The 15606-nt window shown below is 35.7% G+C and overlaps 1 protein-coding gene across 1 annotated transcript in view; it reads right to left on the bottom strand.

Moving 5' to 3' along the window:
- The window catches only part of CAMSAP2 (calmodulin regulated spectrin associated protein family member 2), a 113748-nt gene that overhangs the window by 14755 nt on the left and 83387 nt on the right, over positions 1-15606 (bottom strand). Inside the window, exons 8-10 of the mRNA XM_085299076.1 lie at positions 6436-6529; positions 5251-5347; positions 82-152 (exon numbers count right to left, since the gene is read on the bottom strand). Of these exons, the coding sequence (XP_085155202.1) occupies positions 82-152; positions 5251-5347; positions 6436-6529 (262 nt within the window). The remainder of the gene's footprint in view (positions 1-81; positions 153-5250; positions 5348-6435; positions 6530-15606) is intronic.

The following is a 15606-nucleotide window of genomic DNA, read 5'->3' as shown; positions in this document are numbered from 1 at the left end:
AAGAAATATTAGTAATATAAATATTTCTCAGAAGAAAACACTTTGTCTCATTTCCTTGTCCACTCATTTGCAAGTTATTACCTGGAACAGATGAATAAGGTTGCTGGGGTGTATGAAGTTGATGGGATGGTGCATAAGTTGGACTTTCCAATCTGTAAAGCAAGAGACATTAACTTAAAAGTAATACATCAAAAGCCATATTACAAAAGGGCAACCAGACCTTGCATCCTGTTCCAACACAAAAACAGATTTATTTTTTTGTGAGAGGGTGGAGAGTGAGAAGTAATTCTCTTCATTAAAATATTGGTTTATTAACTAAAAAACACASTTTTATTACATTTAACTAGACACACAAATACAAATAGAAACCAAAAGTCATTTTGGATGTCTCTTTCACAAACGGACATGGGGTTAAGACTTTTGTAACATGCTCATCTCTTCACTTATTTAATGAAAAGGCTATTAGTGGAACATTCTCATTTTTAGGTTTGATTTGGCAACAAAATAAACATAAATGAACAAAATGAGATGGCTCCTGCTGCTCACAAACCTGAGTGACTGCAGCTAATATCACAGTTACGCATCTCTCTCTTCAATTGCTTAGTCTGAAACTTTTAATTTGTGTCTGAACTGCAATATGCACTGGAAACGGATAAAGGAGATTTTGTGATAGATGATACTTTAAAAATAAAACAAATTATTTACTAAAACACTAATTAGAAAGATTTGCTCTGTTTCTACTTGCAGCAGATACTGTTTATTTGGTTCAAAGAAAAAGTCTGTAAAGACTAGCTGTTTTAGTCTTGAGAGATTTCCATAATTCAGTGAGTTAATCCAGGTGCTTCTTAAAGATCAGAACAACAAATATACATGCAAAAAGACGCATGCATTTGTGTGTAAAAATATTTTTCAAGTAGCCAAACTTCAAAACATGCTAGATTACATCCTTTCATGATTGGAATTTTGTTCTTGGAGTTGAAGAGTGCAGTCCCAAACACTGTCATTCCTTTTTTCAGTCATTAACCTTCAAAATACTGTACTGAATGCAGTTTCTAAAGTTTACTGTAGTAAASTTTAGAAACTTCAGAAAAGTTTCTGAAGAGTATGTGTGGGAAGGATATTCACTTCAATTTAAGGAAAACATTGTTTTACAATGTACAAAAGCATCTTCTGTAAGTACCTATTAAAATTTTTAAAATAAAATTTCTCATAAATTCTTGATTTTTTTGTACTAGTAATACTACATAGTAGATAAGTATGTTTTAAACAATATTTGAGATTTCTGCTAAAATTCTTACATCACAGTTGCAGTGTTTATAAGCTATCTTAAAAGAAAAGCATTCCTTCAAAATTTCATCCTGCAGTCTGTGAAATTAAAAAAATCTATATACTTAATTTCCACTCAAGAAAAGACTGATTTTGGCACCACAACTGCAGTTCCACTGTGACCTAAGACCTTGTAACTGCTGTAACTCCCTGCTCTGCGCTGCAGCTGGCTCTCCATGCGATTCTGCTCTGAGTCATCCCAACATGCTACGCCAGCGGGAAAACATTCACTTCTTCCGATGGGGCTGGTTTCCTCTGTCTGTGTGCTGCAGCGATRCAGCACAGGCAGGCGCTGGAGGGACACGCGGTCAGGAAGAGAGGAAGGCCAGGACCGTGGCCTCCCGCGGCCAGGGCAGTCTGAACGCAGCCCCTGTGCTGGGTTTCTAGCCTCCAGGGTAACCTCTCAGGCCTGCTTTGTCATACCATGCAATGAAGCATTATCAAGTCATACAAAGTACACTGGTTTATGAAGATAGATATAGCTCTCCCTATTACTCACTGACAGYTTTCATAGCACTCCGGAACAAAACCATACCTGTCCCTTGTAGAGACACTAAAACAAAACACTGTGATGAGCCAGTGCAAAGGGTTCACAATTATTTTTACTACATCTCTGAACATGTCACATAAAACATAAGCAGTATTACAAACCACGTTTGTGGCAACTTACAGACTTGAGGACCAAATTTGGAATGGTAACAGTGCTAAGAAATATAAAGACCTTTGTGGATGTTCAAGAATGGAATTCAGACAGTTTATCTTAAAACTTCCAATCCATCCCTCCTTAGTTTTGAGGCCAAAATCGTCTGCATAGACAATGTACCTATTCAGATAAAAGCAAAATCTATTTGGATGAAAAAGATTTTTTTGTCAATCACAGCATTCCTCAGAGCAGAGATAAATTCAATGGCTTCAACCRTGGGATTTTTTTTTCGGTCATTCAAGGCTACATATTGACTTCTCGCATGTTCTTGTCCAGTATTCATCTAGTAACTTTATTTCTGTTTAAAGAAACTCTTTGCCACAAATGATTACTAACACAAAGCTACGGCACAGAGCTCAGGGTTCTTTATTGCTTTTAAATATAATGGCTGTGTAATTTACTACTTTTACAGAATTTCTAAAAGTCTTCTAAAGTCACTGAAGTTTTGTTCATTAAGGGCTCTAAGGGGAACATCAGGTTGTAAGCCACATACAAGTAGTGTCCTTCACTGCAACACTTTCTTTGTTGTGTATGATGGTCACAGTTACAAATCCTTTATTGATTGCGTGCAAATGGCCTTGGGAACCCCCTTTCAAAAGAGACATCCAAAACTAGTGTGTTTCTCGTTCTCCTTGCAGTTTACACTAATATAATTTAATTGTCTACGTAGGAAACACTCCAGATTTACACAGAAAAAGTGATTCAGAATCACAATATTTAATGATAGAAAGAAATATTATTCCCTGCTTGAAAGGCAGCGGAGATTTCTAAATACCAGAAAACAACTGAACAGGATTAGCTGGGCTGACAAAAGTGTTTGCTGGACATCCAGTTCAAACGCTTATTTTAACCTCCTCCTCTGTGTCAGATCATACACAAATCAATAAATCTCTGGCCCTAAATTATAAATATAATGTAATGGCAGCCCCCCATCTACTGTGCTCTATTCAGGCCACTGGAAGGCTTTCTTTCCCCTGTCAAAAGAAAGATTAAAGAAGGCCTAACATGCAATTTCTGCCTATCATCAGATGTATGATCAGCTAGAAAACAAGGAAAACAGCACATTACATACTGTTTCCAGAACTGTAACAGCAATACTAAAAATAATGTTTTACATATATTTACAAAAAATGTAAATAAAGCAAAACATATTTAGTAAAGCAGATGCTCTGGATCCTTGACACTCACAATATTTGGGAAGCTCATCATAGCAAAAGTATTTATTTTACCTTATGTGGCCTTCATGATATTAAGTGCTAACATAATCATGCCAAATTGAGATAATCATTCAGTAGTTTTTCTGCYGTTATCTTAGTTCATTTTGTTTACAACTTTTGGAAACTTTACTATGAATACAAAAAAAACCCCCACCTGTTTCACATACACAGAACAAACTTTAACTTACAATAACAGTGGCTTCTCATTTGAAAAATTCATACTCAGTATTTGACTACAGCTTCTTCAGACAACAATTTCTTCTGTTGTGTTAAGAAACTAAACTTCTTTATTGGATATCTGTTTCTTAATATCAGGAGTATACTGCCATTTTGATATCTTGGTGCCCTACAGTTACAATAAAATTTTGTAATTCTTCCCCCCAGCTTTTCACTTGCCAAGCACTAGTATTTCATGAACTCCTTTTTCCCTGAAGCAGTCGTTTCATTTCTTTGAATAACTACATTTAAGTAACTGTTTAAAATTACCATACTACAAAAGCATTTCAAATAGCAAAACCAAATAAATTTTTAAAATGTGGTAGCACAATGTGTGACTGTAATACTCAGTAACGTATGTCATAACTCTGGATGGTGTTGGATTTGAATGCATCTGATGGCTTGAAGGTTACGTATCCAGGGTCAATGATGTCAGTAGCAGCAGATTTGTGTGCTAGGCTGTGTCTTGGGTAACACTGTCAAAGAAGCACATTTTGGTCCTTCTCCCATTGCTGCAGATTTCCTCCATATATTTCCCAGGCTACTTTTAGCCACTTAAGTAGTCTCAGGCAGSCACTTTTGGTTAATGACCACTGTAGCTGTCAGCAAAACTTGGATATATTTACTCCGATTCTACATTCATATCACAAGTAGGTTTGAATTTATTGCTTGCTCCTGGTTTTGTTGATCAGCAATCTCTGCTAATGAGTCCAATCAAGTGGCAATAAATTCAATTCCTTTATGTAAATAACTATCCTGAAGACTATACAACATTGGGTCATTAAAAGCTGGTCCATAACCCCAAAATGTGGCTAGTGCACAGCTATTACAACCACAACTGTTTCTAGCCAGAACTATTAGACCTGCACCTTCAAAATTCAAATGAGATTTTCAATTTATGTTATAGGAGTAATATGCTGAAGTTTAAAACCCTCCTAGGGATTTAGGAGGGACTGCAGGAATAATTCAATACACAGTGGATAAAAATTAACTTACACTCTAAGTACCAAGCCATTCTTAGTGCTTCTACAGCATGTTTATAAGCCAAGAATCAACCTGGTATCTTGATACAATAAAACATTTCATAGAATGCAATAAATTCGACAGAAGTTTAGGCTTTCAATGAAATCCCCCAGGAGAATGTGGATATACAAATACAAGCTTGTCTTCAGATCATATCCTATCAGAGAACACAACACAGCTCGGCAAGTCAGGAAAAGCCTTCAACCAACCCTATCTCACCAAGCTTTAAAATAATTCAGACAAGTTTTCAGTTGCATAAATAATCTTTTGAAGCTAAAATAAAGCACAAGTAGCTAAAAGGCATTTAAATTTTTTTTTTGTAAATCTGTCTAGAAGAGTCCTGAATTTTATATTGCAGTAACAAAACCTCATGTTTTGTATTTTCCTTTGTGTTTGTTGAATGCTGACTGAGTTAGCATTCAAACTCAAAAGTGGGGATCCTGAACAGGGTATTTTCCTTGACTACAGTGCTCATCATCCCCATATCTAAACTCAGGAGGACAAGAATCCATGTGATACTTCTCTGCTGAATGTAAGTGTTTTAGAAACTGGTAAGACAAGAGAGCGCTGCTCAGGTGGCGAGCATTAACTGTATATTATCTGCCATGCAGCAGGAAAGGACTCTCCTTTCCTCAAATTCTAGTTATTATATTTGGTAATTCAATCCTTCAACACGACAAAAAGGCTTCAAAATTAAATAAAAAATGGGTTTGATTTTGTACAGAAGATGACTGTGAAATAGTACCAATGATTCTCTGATATTACCTGGCTACGAAGTCAGAACCACAAGGACCATCCATGTAATTTCTTCTATTAGCATTCAAACGGTGAGCAGAAGATGCATCTTTTACAGGTTCAGCTGCTAGGAAGAACAAAGCTTAAATTATCATAGTTTAGTATTCTGTTAAAAATCTAAATTAGAAAATTAGTCAGAAATAATCTGAAGCAATCATTTCCAAAGATTTTAAGAATTTTCATTGGCTTTATTTTTTAATTTAAAAAAGTCACTTCCTTTCAACTTGACTTATCAAAAATTCCCTCACTGACACCGATTATGAGAATGGAGAATTAAAAAAAGGACTAGAGAAGGGAAGAAATAACAAATAAAATACTGAAAAAGAGCAACAAAATTAAAAGTGTACAAGAGGTTTTTTGAAATAAATTTTTCTGATTAAAATCCTTTTTTTGCCCAAACCCCTAAACCAACTTTTCAGTTAGGAAGTATTATTTTGGTCATATACTAAATTAGTTAACAATATCTTAAATTAGTCAGAAATGTTTAAAAGCTTTAAATCAGATAGTTTGTGCATTATAAAGCACGTGAGCAGAAAAACAAAAAGCTGTAAAAACCTACATGATGGAAACATCTTCCTAGCTTTCAGAGAGATAGTCATGGTATTGCTGTATGAACGTTTGAGTTATCGTGACTCTGCAGTCACTAAGAGATCTCAAAATCTATCTGAAAGGTGGATTTTCAAATATGAGAATTTTCTGACAAAAGGCTGTGCCTTTGCACTCAGGTGCAAAACGTAAGTCTGCAATGGATTATGTTAACACTTCCCCCAAATTTATGGTCCTTTCTCTTGGTACCTTCTTTTCAGCAACATAAGTTCGTCAACCTACATTTTGTTCTTGGCTCCTTACTATGTTTGTAATGATTGCATGGGCATAAATGGAGTCTAGGCTTGTCCAGGTTACGAAAATTTGCAAGTGACTATATCACAACAATTCACATGTTTTTTTGTAATAAACAACACAATCTACTTATGATTTATGAGATGTGATGAAGATTAATGTGAGGAAAAAGTATGTTTCTCTTCTTTGAGGGGGCGGTACACAGCCAAATCCTGTTAACTGAAATGTACACTGCATTTGTGAACACAATGGCAATTTGAACACATACATATTAAAAACCACATGCATATTAAAAATAATTTTTAATATAACTACCTTGGGGATGCCCAACAACACGAGGTTGTACAAATGAAGGTTTCACCACTTCAAACCACCAGAACAGTTCTGCCATAAACACCATGTAGTTGCTCTACAAAAAAGAAAGATAAATTTATGTCAAGATATAAACCTTAACTGCAAAAGATGCATTATACAACACTCAACATATGTTTCTGTATCTCATCCAGTTTCCATTCTCTTCTCTACTGATTACTTAGATAATATATGCTTAGTGTACCTCTAGAAGGGAATCTATATTTCTGCTGCTCCCATTACAAAGCTATAAGAGACAAAGTATGGATGTTGTTGGATTTGAACATAGACTTTTTAAAATTAAAAGCTTTAATATTTGGTCCTGTAACCCTTCTGTGCTTGATAAAGCTAGCATTTTTACAGTAAACTACCAGACACTATCTCTCTCTCTCTCTATTATTCTTTGAGAATGAAAATAAGTGAAAATAACCTCTCATGGAAAGGGAGAATTCAGAGAAAGTTTTGGAGAAAATTCTGCACTTGCTTAGGCATCTGCTCTAGCCTGCTGCGGTGAGAGGCAGCMTATGGCACCCGGCGACCCCCAGTGCGGTCAGGCTCAGCTCTTACTGGATTCTTCAGAACGGAGATGGCTGTTACATTTTCATGTGGCTGAAGAACACACTTTGCTACAAGAGATATTAATAGCGCAGTCTTTATACATATGAACTATATTTGCCTAACCAGTTACCAGAGTCTGGGACATTTTTCTGATTTCCAGCACCTTGTTAACAATAAGGGCTACATTTGGCTCCAAGAAAACCCTGCTGCAGCCTGAGAACTGCAGCTGGGGTCCTGAAATAGCACTCATGTAAAGTCTTTAATTTAAACTTACAAGTAATGAACTGACTCAATTCCACAGAACTCTGTAGGGAAAAAAAGACCTACATACCAATGTACRTGTTAGCTCTTTTCGGAAGGCTATTACAGGAATGTGGGGTGTTGAACATCAGCTAACAGACTGCAGAGTTGCAAGAACATTGAAAACAACTTAGTTGACAGTTCTTAACAAAAATAAGACAAATTCTGAGAAGTAAGATCAGTGGTACAGAGTTTCTTTTTTGTTTGTTTTAGCCATTTTCTGGCTGGTTCAGACATGTCTCTAAGGTTTTAAGTCTTCTGTTATCAATTCRCTAGCTATAGATGGAGAAAAAAGGTTTTAGTCTCCCACTGGTGATAAGGAATCTCCTTAAAAAAATACACGGAGAAGAAAACTGCTTTGTATTCTATGGTGCATCTACTAATTTTCCACTGAGGTATATACTTGCATAAATAGGCTCACATTCAATGTGTAACTGCACACTGGAGGTTTATGCCTGCAAAGTATCCAATTTAAAAACTGTATCCAGACTATGAAAGATTTCCTTTACAGCTTCACTATGTTTTCAGTTCCTCAAATTTGATGGCTATATTCATTTTATTTCCTTAGAAATGTGTACCCTTGAAGTCTTATAGTGCAAGAAAACATCTGACAAAAATTCTAAAGAGTATCATTTTCTTTCAGAAACAAACCACTGACTTCAGAAGAGTATCTTTAAAAATAAAAATTTGTAATAAAAACACGTAGTAACAAATAGATTACCTCAATTCTCTATCTATAACTTTGAAAATACAGAGTTTTAAAAATATCTATTTGTCACTTTTGATTCAGACTTATTTTCCTGAATATTCCTATGTAGGTAAGCCTTCACTCCAGGGAAGAGATACGCTTGGAGTGAAAGCTGCTCCTAGATTTTAGTATAGGATGAAGAGATGCCAGAGGTTGCCATAGTTATTAAATATAAGCTATAAAAAGACTAGGAAAAAATCCTGTCGCTGCTCATTCAGCACAATAGTAATTGAATGAGGAAAAACATATAGCAAATCTTTTCCATTCAAATAAAATGTTATGCATAGCATCTTGGTACCATATGCTGATTTCTTTAGGAAAGCAACATAAAGAGAAAAGTYAGCCCTACCTTTCAGAAAAAATACAATTTTTCCTATGCCAGCCATTAATACTTTTATCCTCCTCTTCCATCCTCTCAACTTTTTACTACTTTAGCTTAACATTCTGTACTATAAAAGATTAATTATAGAACAGTCACACCTTTGTCTTCTATGAAAAAATATTGCATTTAAACACCCTGTTTTTTTATTTGTTTGTTGAAAAGCTGTGTTTAATAGTACGATTATTTTATGAAGAACACTGATTCTTTCCAAGAACATTTGCTGTGCAGTCCTGAGCTAATGAAAGACAGCTTTGTGTTTCCAAAATCACCAAGGCAGTATTTACTGAAGCAAAAATGAAACTGTTGGCTGCACAGCCTGCTTAAAACTCAGACTACTTTAGATGTCTGATGGTGATGTAGAGGCCTAATTTCAATGTTTTTTAAATATTTTTAGGTGTAATCTAGATACACAGTCATATGTTTCAACTCAATCAATGCACTTGCCTACATGATTGTCATGTATCGAATGCACCATTTAATATTTATAGCTCTTTGGTCATCACTGACTATGAATAAATGTCAGAGTACTGTTGATGTTTCGTGTACCCCTTGTACTCAATTTATATTTAAACATATAAAACAAAATTTTAAAAATCTCACTCCAGCTACAGATACTGATCTTTGCTTCTCTAGCTACAAGCAGTAGGCCTTTCTGGTCACTCCTCGCAAACATGACGAAAGGTGGGCAGCGTCTTTCAAATGACAGAGGACTTCAGCGGGTGCAATTAGTACCAAGGGAAAAGCACTCAGGCTTGGGGACTGCAGTACATATTGTATTTTTCTGGAGTAAGATCAACCCTCGGAAAATAGGGGAAAGATGTTCTTTAATTAACACATTAACATATTTGAGGGTAACCTGGACTCTGCCTTTTCTCTCAAGTGATTTGTAGTCAGAAGGGGATGTTAATAATCAATAAGGAAGACAGAGGATGAGTATTCTTTTTTTTCGGGGGGGGGGATAATTGTAGGTCTGCCATAATACTACTACACTCAAGGTTAGAAAGAACATAGATGTTATTTTCAGAGATTTTGCCCTGATTATATCAGCTAAGCTTCTAATAACTTGTCACATGATTATCACATGCACTTACACACAGAACTGTTCAGAAGCATAACAGTATTTTAAGAGTATTTTTAAAATACTAAGCTGTGAACACAGTTCAGACAGGTTAAAAATATTCAGCAGCAGATGGCAGACTTGCAGCTTCATATTTACTTTAATCTGCTAAACATTCTGATTTAATTTTTTCAATTTTATATTTCTACCTTATTTGCAGGCTATTCATTAGTTGGATGTACTAAAATGTATGACTGGTTATATTTTATCTTATTATTTATCTTATTTTATCTTCTGGTACTGTACAATAAAAGTTCTATTGTTTAGCAGATTTTGGAAGATCTTTTTTGAAAAAAAAAAATGATTTCCCCATTCTGACTATAAAACCTAACATCATTACTTGCTTCTGTAATAAATGCAGATATCAGCTAGTCTGTTTAATAATAATCTATATAAAACTGATAATTTTTTTCCTTTAATATCTCTAATTCCCTCCTCCACAATTTTAGAATCAAGAAGATTTTTTAAATCAAACTAGCTAAATCAACATAAATTATGAACTTTTGGGGAATACACAGGAACAGTATGGTCAATCTTGTCACTTAGAGTAAATTACATCCCTTTTAATATTTGTAGGTTTTAGATCTGCACATTTAGAGAATAATAACTACATAATACAGATATATAGCCACATATAATACAAATAACACAAATCATCTATAATCAAGTTTGAATCCCTTAGATTTGAATGGAAGTGCGGTCATATTCATATTTAGGAATTTTCTCAAAATGATCACAAAAATACACYGTAACATTCACATCATGATGAACATTAAAATCTCTATTCAGTAGGCCAAGGAAGTAATCTATCTCAAATGCAAATTCAAAGGTTATATGCTATGAGATACAGAGGTGTTGAAACGGAGGAAATTTGGAGTGTTTCACACTCTCTGGACAAGGCTAAATGCCAATTCTGCGCATCATCTACTTACTACAAGCTTGTCGTATCTCCTGCCACAAATTAATAAATGCCACTGCTACTCAAGTTGAAAACTCCAATATGCCATATTTCCCACCAGAGCAAAGCAGTGGGACTGCTGCCCAAGTAACACCAGGGAAAGAAAATAACTCTGCTTCCCTTTAAATAATGACTCAGGAACATTTGGTCCCCCTTAGGGGGGGCAGTCTTCCCTGGTTGAATCTTCCTTTTCATTCCTGATCTGGAGACATTTTAAACCAGCTAGCTAGGAAGCAGGTCCCTGGACTAATTCCCACCTTACTGCCTTGCCAAACACAGCCAGCTGCTCTCCCAGGTCCTTAAGGAGTCCATATGTGCTGTCATGTGCGCTTAAACTGCAAATTTAGGCTTGCGCTAACAGCCTGATCTGCAGTGGTTTTTCATTGAGACTGGAAGGAAAGCTGCACTACGCTGGTGGACAAAGTGTAGCTGTTAATTTCTAGAGCTAAATTATTTGTCATATTTGAACAGTATTTTTCACATCTCAGGAGGACATAGAGCTAATTATAGCTTTAACTCACGTTGTTAATGAAGTCACCATCAATGTTACATCAGAAAGCTCAACTGTGCTCATACACAATAWATATATGCAATAAATATAAGATAAATCTTTACATTTGTTTGCTTTTTTGCCCTTATCCTCCCAACTCCCTTCTCTTATATTCAATTTTATCCTAAGTTAGAACTGAATTTTCCAGGTATTCTGCAGGGGGAAAAAAAGGAAGTTGTGGCACTGCAGCCTCTCTTCATTTTTTACTGGGGCCTTGACAAGGCAGATACTTGTTCTGTCTCCTCTGGTTAGCAACTAAGTGCAAAAATAAGATAAATATTCCACGTGCTTAGCTGTRAATCTACATAATTTAAAATCTTGCTCACATTCAGGTCATTGGAACATCTTTCTTACATGACTGACAGCAGTTACTTCTCAGAATTATTTCAGTTCACATTCAGAAAGCTTTAATTCTCCCGAATAAAAGCTCCTTTTTTGTGTGTATGAGTTTGTACGAWTATGCTCTCTAGGTAACAGAAAGCAGCAAGCCAGAGGAGGAAAGGTACATGCTGAAAGGGAAAATCTCCCCAGAATGGATCCAGAGACCACCGGTCCCGGTGAACCTCGAGAACTGATACACTCAGAATAGCAGGGGTCAGCCAGACCCGTACAAGGCCACCAGSACACCCCAGTGTCCTAAACGGGTTGGGTAACCCCCACCACATCCAAGAAGGCAGTAGCTGCTACATGCAGATAAAGACTACAAGATTATATATACTCCTAATGAAATGAGACCCCCTSAGGGACTTCTATGAACACCTTCCTAAAAGCCACTGGTGCGCCAGTATGACCCTGTACTTCTGAATCCACAGCTGGGCAGGTGAAGACACAGGTGAAGAACACTAGCTCCCAGCTGCTGCTCCAACCCAGTAACAACGAGTAAGCAAGCATGTGAACTGAGKGAGGGAACAGGTGAATGCAATGTGTGAATAGTTACCTGCTACTGATGACAGATCTGTTCTGTTTTTAATTAATAACCTTTCCAAAGACTCAGATATAGGAACACTTGCAGCAGGTAATAATTAACTATGTGTCAATTGATCTAATGCCAAGTTCCTATGTGAGCTCTCCATCCATGGTAAACATGAAATGATTCAAGATACCTCTCAGCACCTCTTTGAATTTTACCTCACAATAACTTGTTTCTAGGTCTGAACCCTATGTTCCTACTAGAATAAACCGGCAGACAATGATCTTAAGCTTTAAGAATAAACTACAGAACTGAAGATGTTTTTTTCCTCCTTTAGCAAGGCTTTCAATATTTATCTCACATGACAAATACAACATGTGGGAAGTGTTCTTCCTTTCTCTGTAGAGACCATACATGTCCTTTACGATATCCTTTCAGGAATTATACATTCAGTAAGACCTTTATTCAAGCCCCTAATATTACATACTGACTAATTACACTGCAGCRCTAGTCAGCTAGTATGCCAAAGCAATGAAGAGGTCTCTACAGTTCTGCCAGGCAGCTCATGCTGCATGTGAGGGCACTCACTTTAGGGAAGTTCTCATGTTTTCACAAACTTACTCTTTGGACAGGCAGAGCACATCTCTGTCAAGACAGAATGAGATGTCTCCTAAGATAGCTCTTTCAGATCTGTGTCATCTACCTGATACAAGTGAAGAACAATATTAAAAAAAAATCCTGTCTCAGGATAAAATTGCATGTAGGAGAAGGGCTAAAAAAGCAATTTGACACAACCAAAAAGAAATCCAAAGTTTTCTCTCCTTTCTTGTTGTTAAATATGTAGGGAGGACTCAGAAATCTTTYTGATTATTTTTAGGTCATTTCTCTCTATTTCCCTGTCTCAAAATAAAACAAAAAAAATTCGTTAGGCCCACATGGTGGTGACTTGAACATCATGGAATGTATTCAAATACTTTTTTCTTTATCATCCACAGCCCTACTTTAGTGAACATCTTATGATGAACTTCACAAACATATTTTTCTTAGAGGAGGAGAAGTGGGTAAATGAGGGGCAATTTTTTTTTTAACTTCATTTGATTTGGACACATTAAAGTTATCTAGAAATCCAGACAAAGCCTATTTTCTGTGCTAAAACAGAACTAGACCAATAGGTCTGCTGCAACATCTCAGAGCCTACATCAAATACTCTCAATGCTTGTTAATTGAAGTTTTACATTAACCTGACTTTTTTTCTGTGCCTTTTGGTAGGAAAGACAAAAGTGGGAGTAATCACCTTGGTCAAGCCCTGCACTGAATTTCTATGCTATCACATACTGTCTACAACCTACCTSAAGCACTCTTAGGGAAGAATGTGAAGTATGCATGTTCTGCTTGACCATTTTAAGAGACAGCAGCTCTGCCCCCTTTATTCCCAAAGACTAGTATGAAGACATGGTACCTTGTGCAATTTCTAGGACCACGCCAGGCACAGTATTGTCATTCCAAAAACCCAATCACAGTTTTTTCCTTGAGGCTTTTTCCTGTTATATACCACCAGTTTGGTTCTTTTTATTATTTCTGTCTCCATTATCAGAGATTGGCGGAGTTTGAAACCAAAGCATAGTGTCACCTAAAATGCGGTATTAGTCACCCTGAAAACAGATTTTTGCTGATTAACATAGACACCCAAAAGCATTCTGCTATAAAACCTAAAAGTCAAAATTATATAAATTTTCTAGCATAACAGTGATTTCTGTTAATTATTTTAATGTGCCATATTTAAAATATCTATTTACAATACATGGGTTTTTTTGAAGTGACAATAAAATTCATAGGGGAATATATACATTTATTAAAAGCTATTCTCAGCAGACACAGTGGAAAGCTCACAAAGTGCTCCTTTAACTGTGAATTTATTTTGAAAGCAAATTACTTCTAAACACAGAAAGAATCAAGTTTATAGCACTAGCCAGAGTTTCCATGACAAAGTTTAATAGAAAAACTTGGCAGCCTTTCTTGTAGTATTTCCATCTAAATAGTCACCCATGCCACAGTGACTTGTAAAAACATGATCAMAAAGGGCTTTCTCAGTTCTAGAAATATTCTAAATCTTTGAAAGAACTCTAATTCCCCTCTAAGAACACTGTTCAGAAACAATAAAATTAACGAGTCTGTAGCACTTCAGAAGTRTAAAGGCTGAGGTACTGGGATATTGATAAAATATTTTAATATAGTCACTTTTGCTTTTTTTAATCAAAGCTTCAGAGTGGATACCGGTTTGAATTATTTCAYACCTACTATAAAACACTGGCATTATTAATAGTCCTGCATGAACCTAACGACTAATGAATTCCATTTATTCTAGATATCTATGGACAAGGAGAAATAATCAAAATGCAGTGAAGGAATTCTACTCAAGATAATCCACCATATGCTGGGAAAGCACAGACCTAAACAACAAGAAAGACTGCAATACAACATTCTTTTTATAAGGATGTAGGTAAGTTACTGAATGTGAAAACTAAAAATAGCAAAACCTGACTGAAGGCAGTCATTAAACAATTTTGCATACACAAAACAGTAACAGTTAAGTAGTCTAGACTTAAGGGGCCTGACACTACTGCCATTACTCATCCTGGTAGCTCATTACTTATTTAAGRAGGATTGGGCTCAACCCTATAGGAGACGACAAAGCTGTGCTGTCACACTGGCCTCTGCGAGTCAGCTTGTGAGATTGCTGTAAAGCTCACAGAAAGCAGCAGAGTGACCCAGAAACTTAGAAACCAATCATAGACCATTTGCAATGGATATGCTGACTCCATAAAAATAGTATTTCACTCCCTGAAGGCAGACCAACAAGAATCTTAAGCAAATGAAGAATGTTTTATATAGAGAAAAAGTCTTAAAGAAACACAAGAATGAAAAATAAGAGTTGCAATTAGAAAATAAATTCAGTTGCTCTTTGACTTTCCACATAGCCTTTAAAAAACACAAGCAAAATGATTTTCTCTCTTTCTAAAAAGGGTAGAATCTTATAACGACTAGAAATGCTAACTTACCCATTCAAACAACTATATATGTTGGAAAACCTGCTTTTGCTCTAGCAAAGGTCTAGATACAAAAACATCAGATTTTTCAATGAAATTTACTAAGGAGAGTGAAAAAAAAGGTGTGAACTGAAAAAAATATGCAATCTATTTAAGACATAGCACATTTATAAAAGTGAAAAACTTTTAAGGCTAAAAACTAAAATTATCGCTGTGTACATRTAAATGAACAAGGTTGGGGAGTAGTAACTCCAGAAAAAATGCTTTAAAATTCTGTCATCTGAAAGCCTTAATAAATTAAARTTAACATAGAACACCATTATATTTTGATACAAATATTACAGAAAAAATACCTGCTTTAATAACTAATAAAAAAGAATAAAGTGTGAAAAAAWTTTGCATAAAATCAAGGTTTGTAAAGATGTTTTCGTAAGTGCTCTTTTAAAAATACTACTATTAGACTAATCCAACTGCCAAAAGGTGGTGGTCCTATATGCAGCTGAAATTTGTGTTGCATACTACACCACACCAGATGCAATACTCTTTCTCACTTAGCTTTACAGCA

The sequence above is a fragment of the Rhea americana genome, unplaced genomic scaffold (assembly GCF_003343005.1).
Source record: "Rhea americana isolate MKP2758 unplaced genomic scaffold, rheAme1 scaffold_144, whole genome shotgun sequence".
NCBI classification, from domain to species: Eukaryota; Metazoa; Chordata; class Aves; order Rheiformes; family Rheidae; genus Rhea; species Rhea americana.
This window is presented reverse-complemented; position numbering and strand designations above follow the sequence as displayed.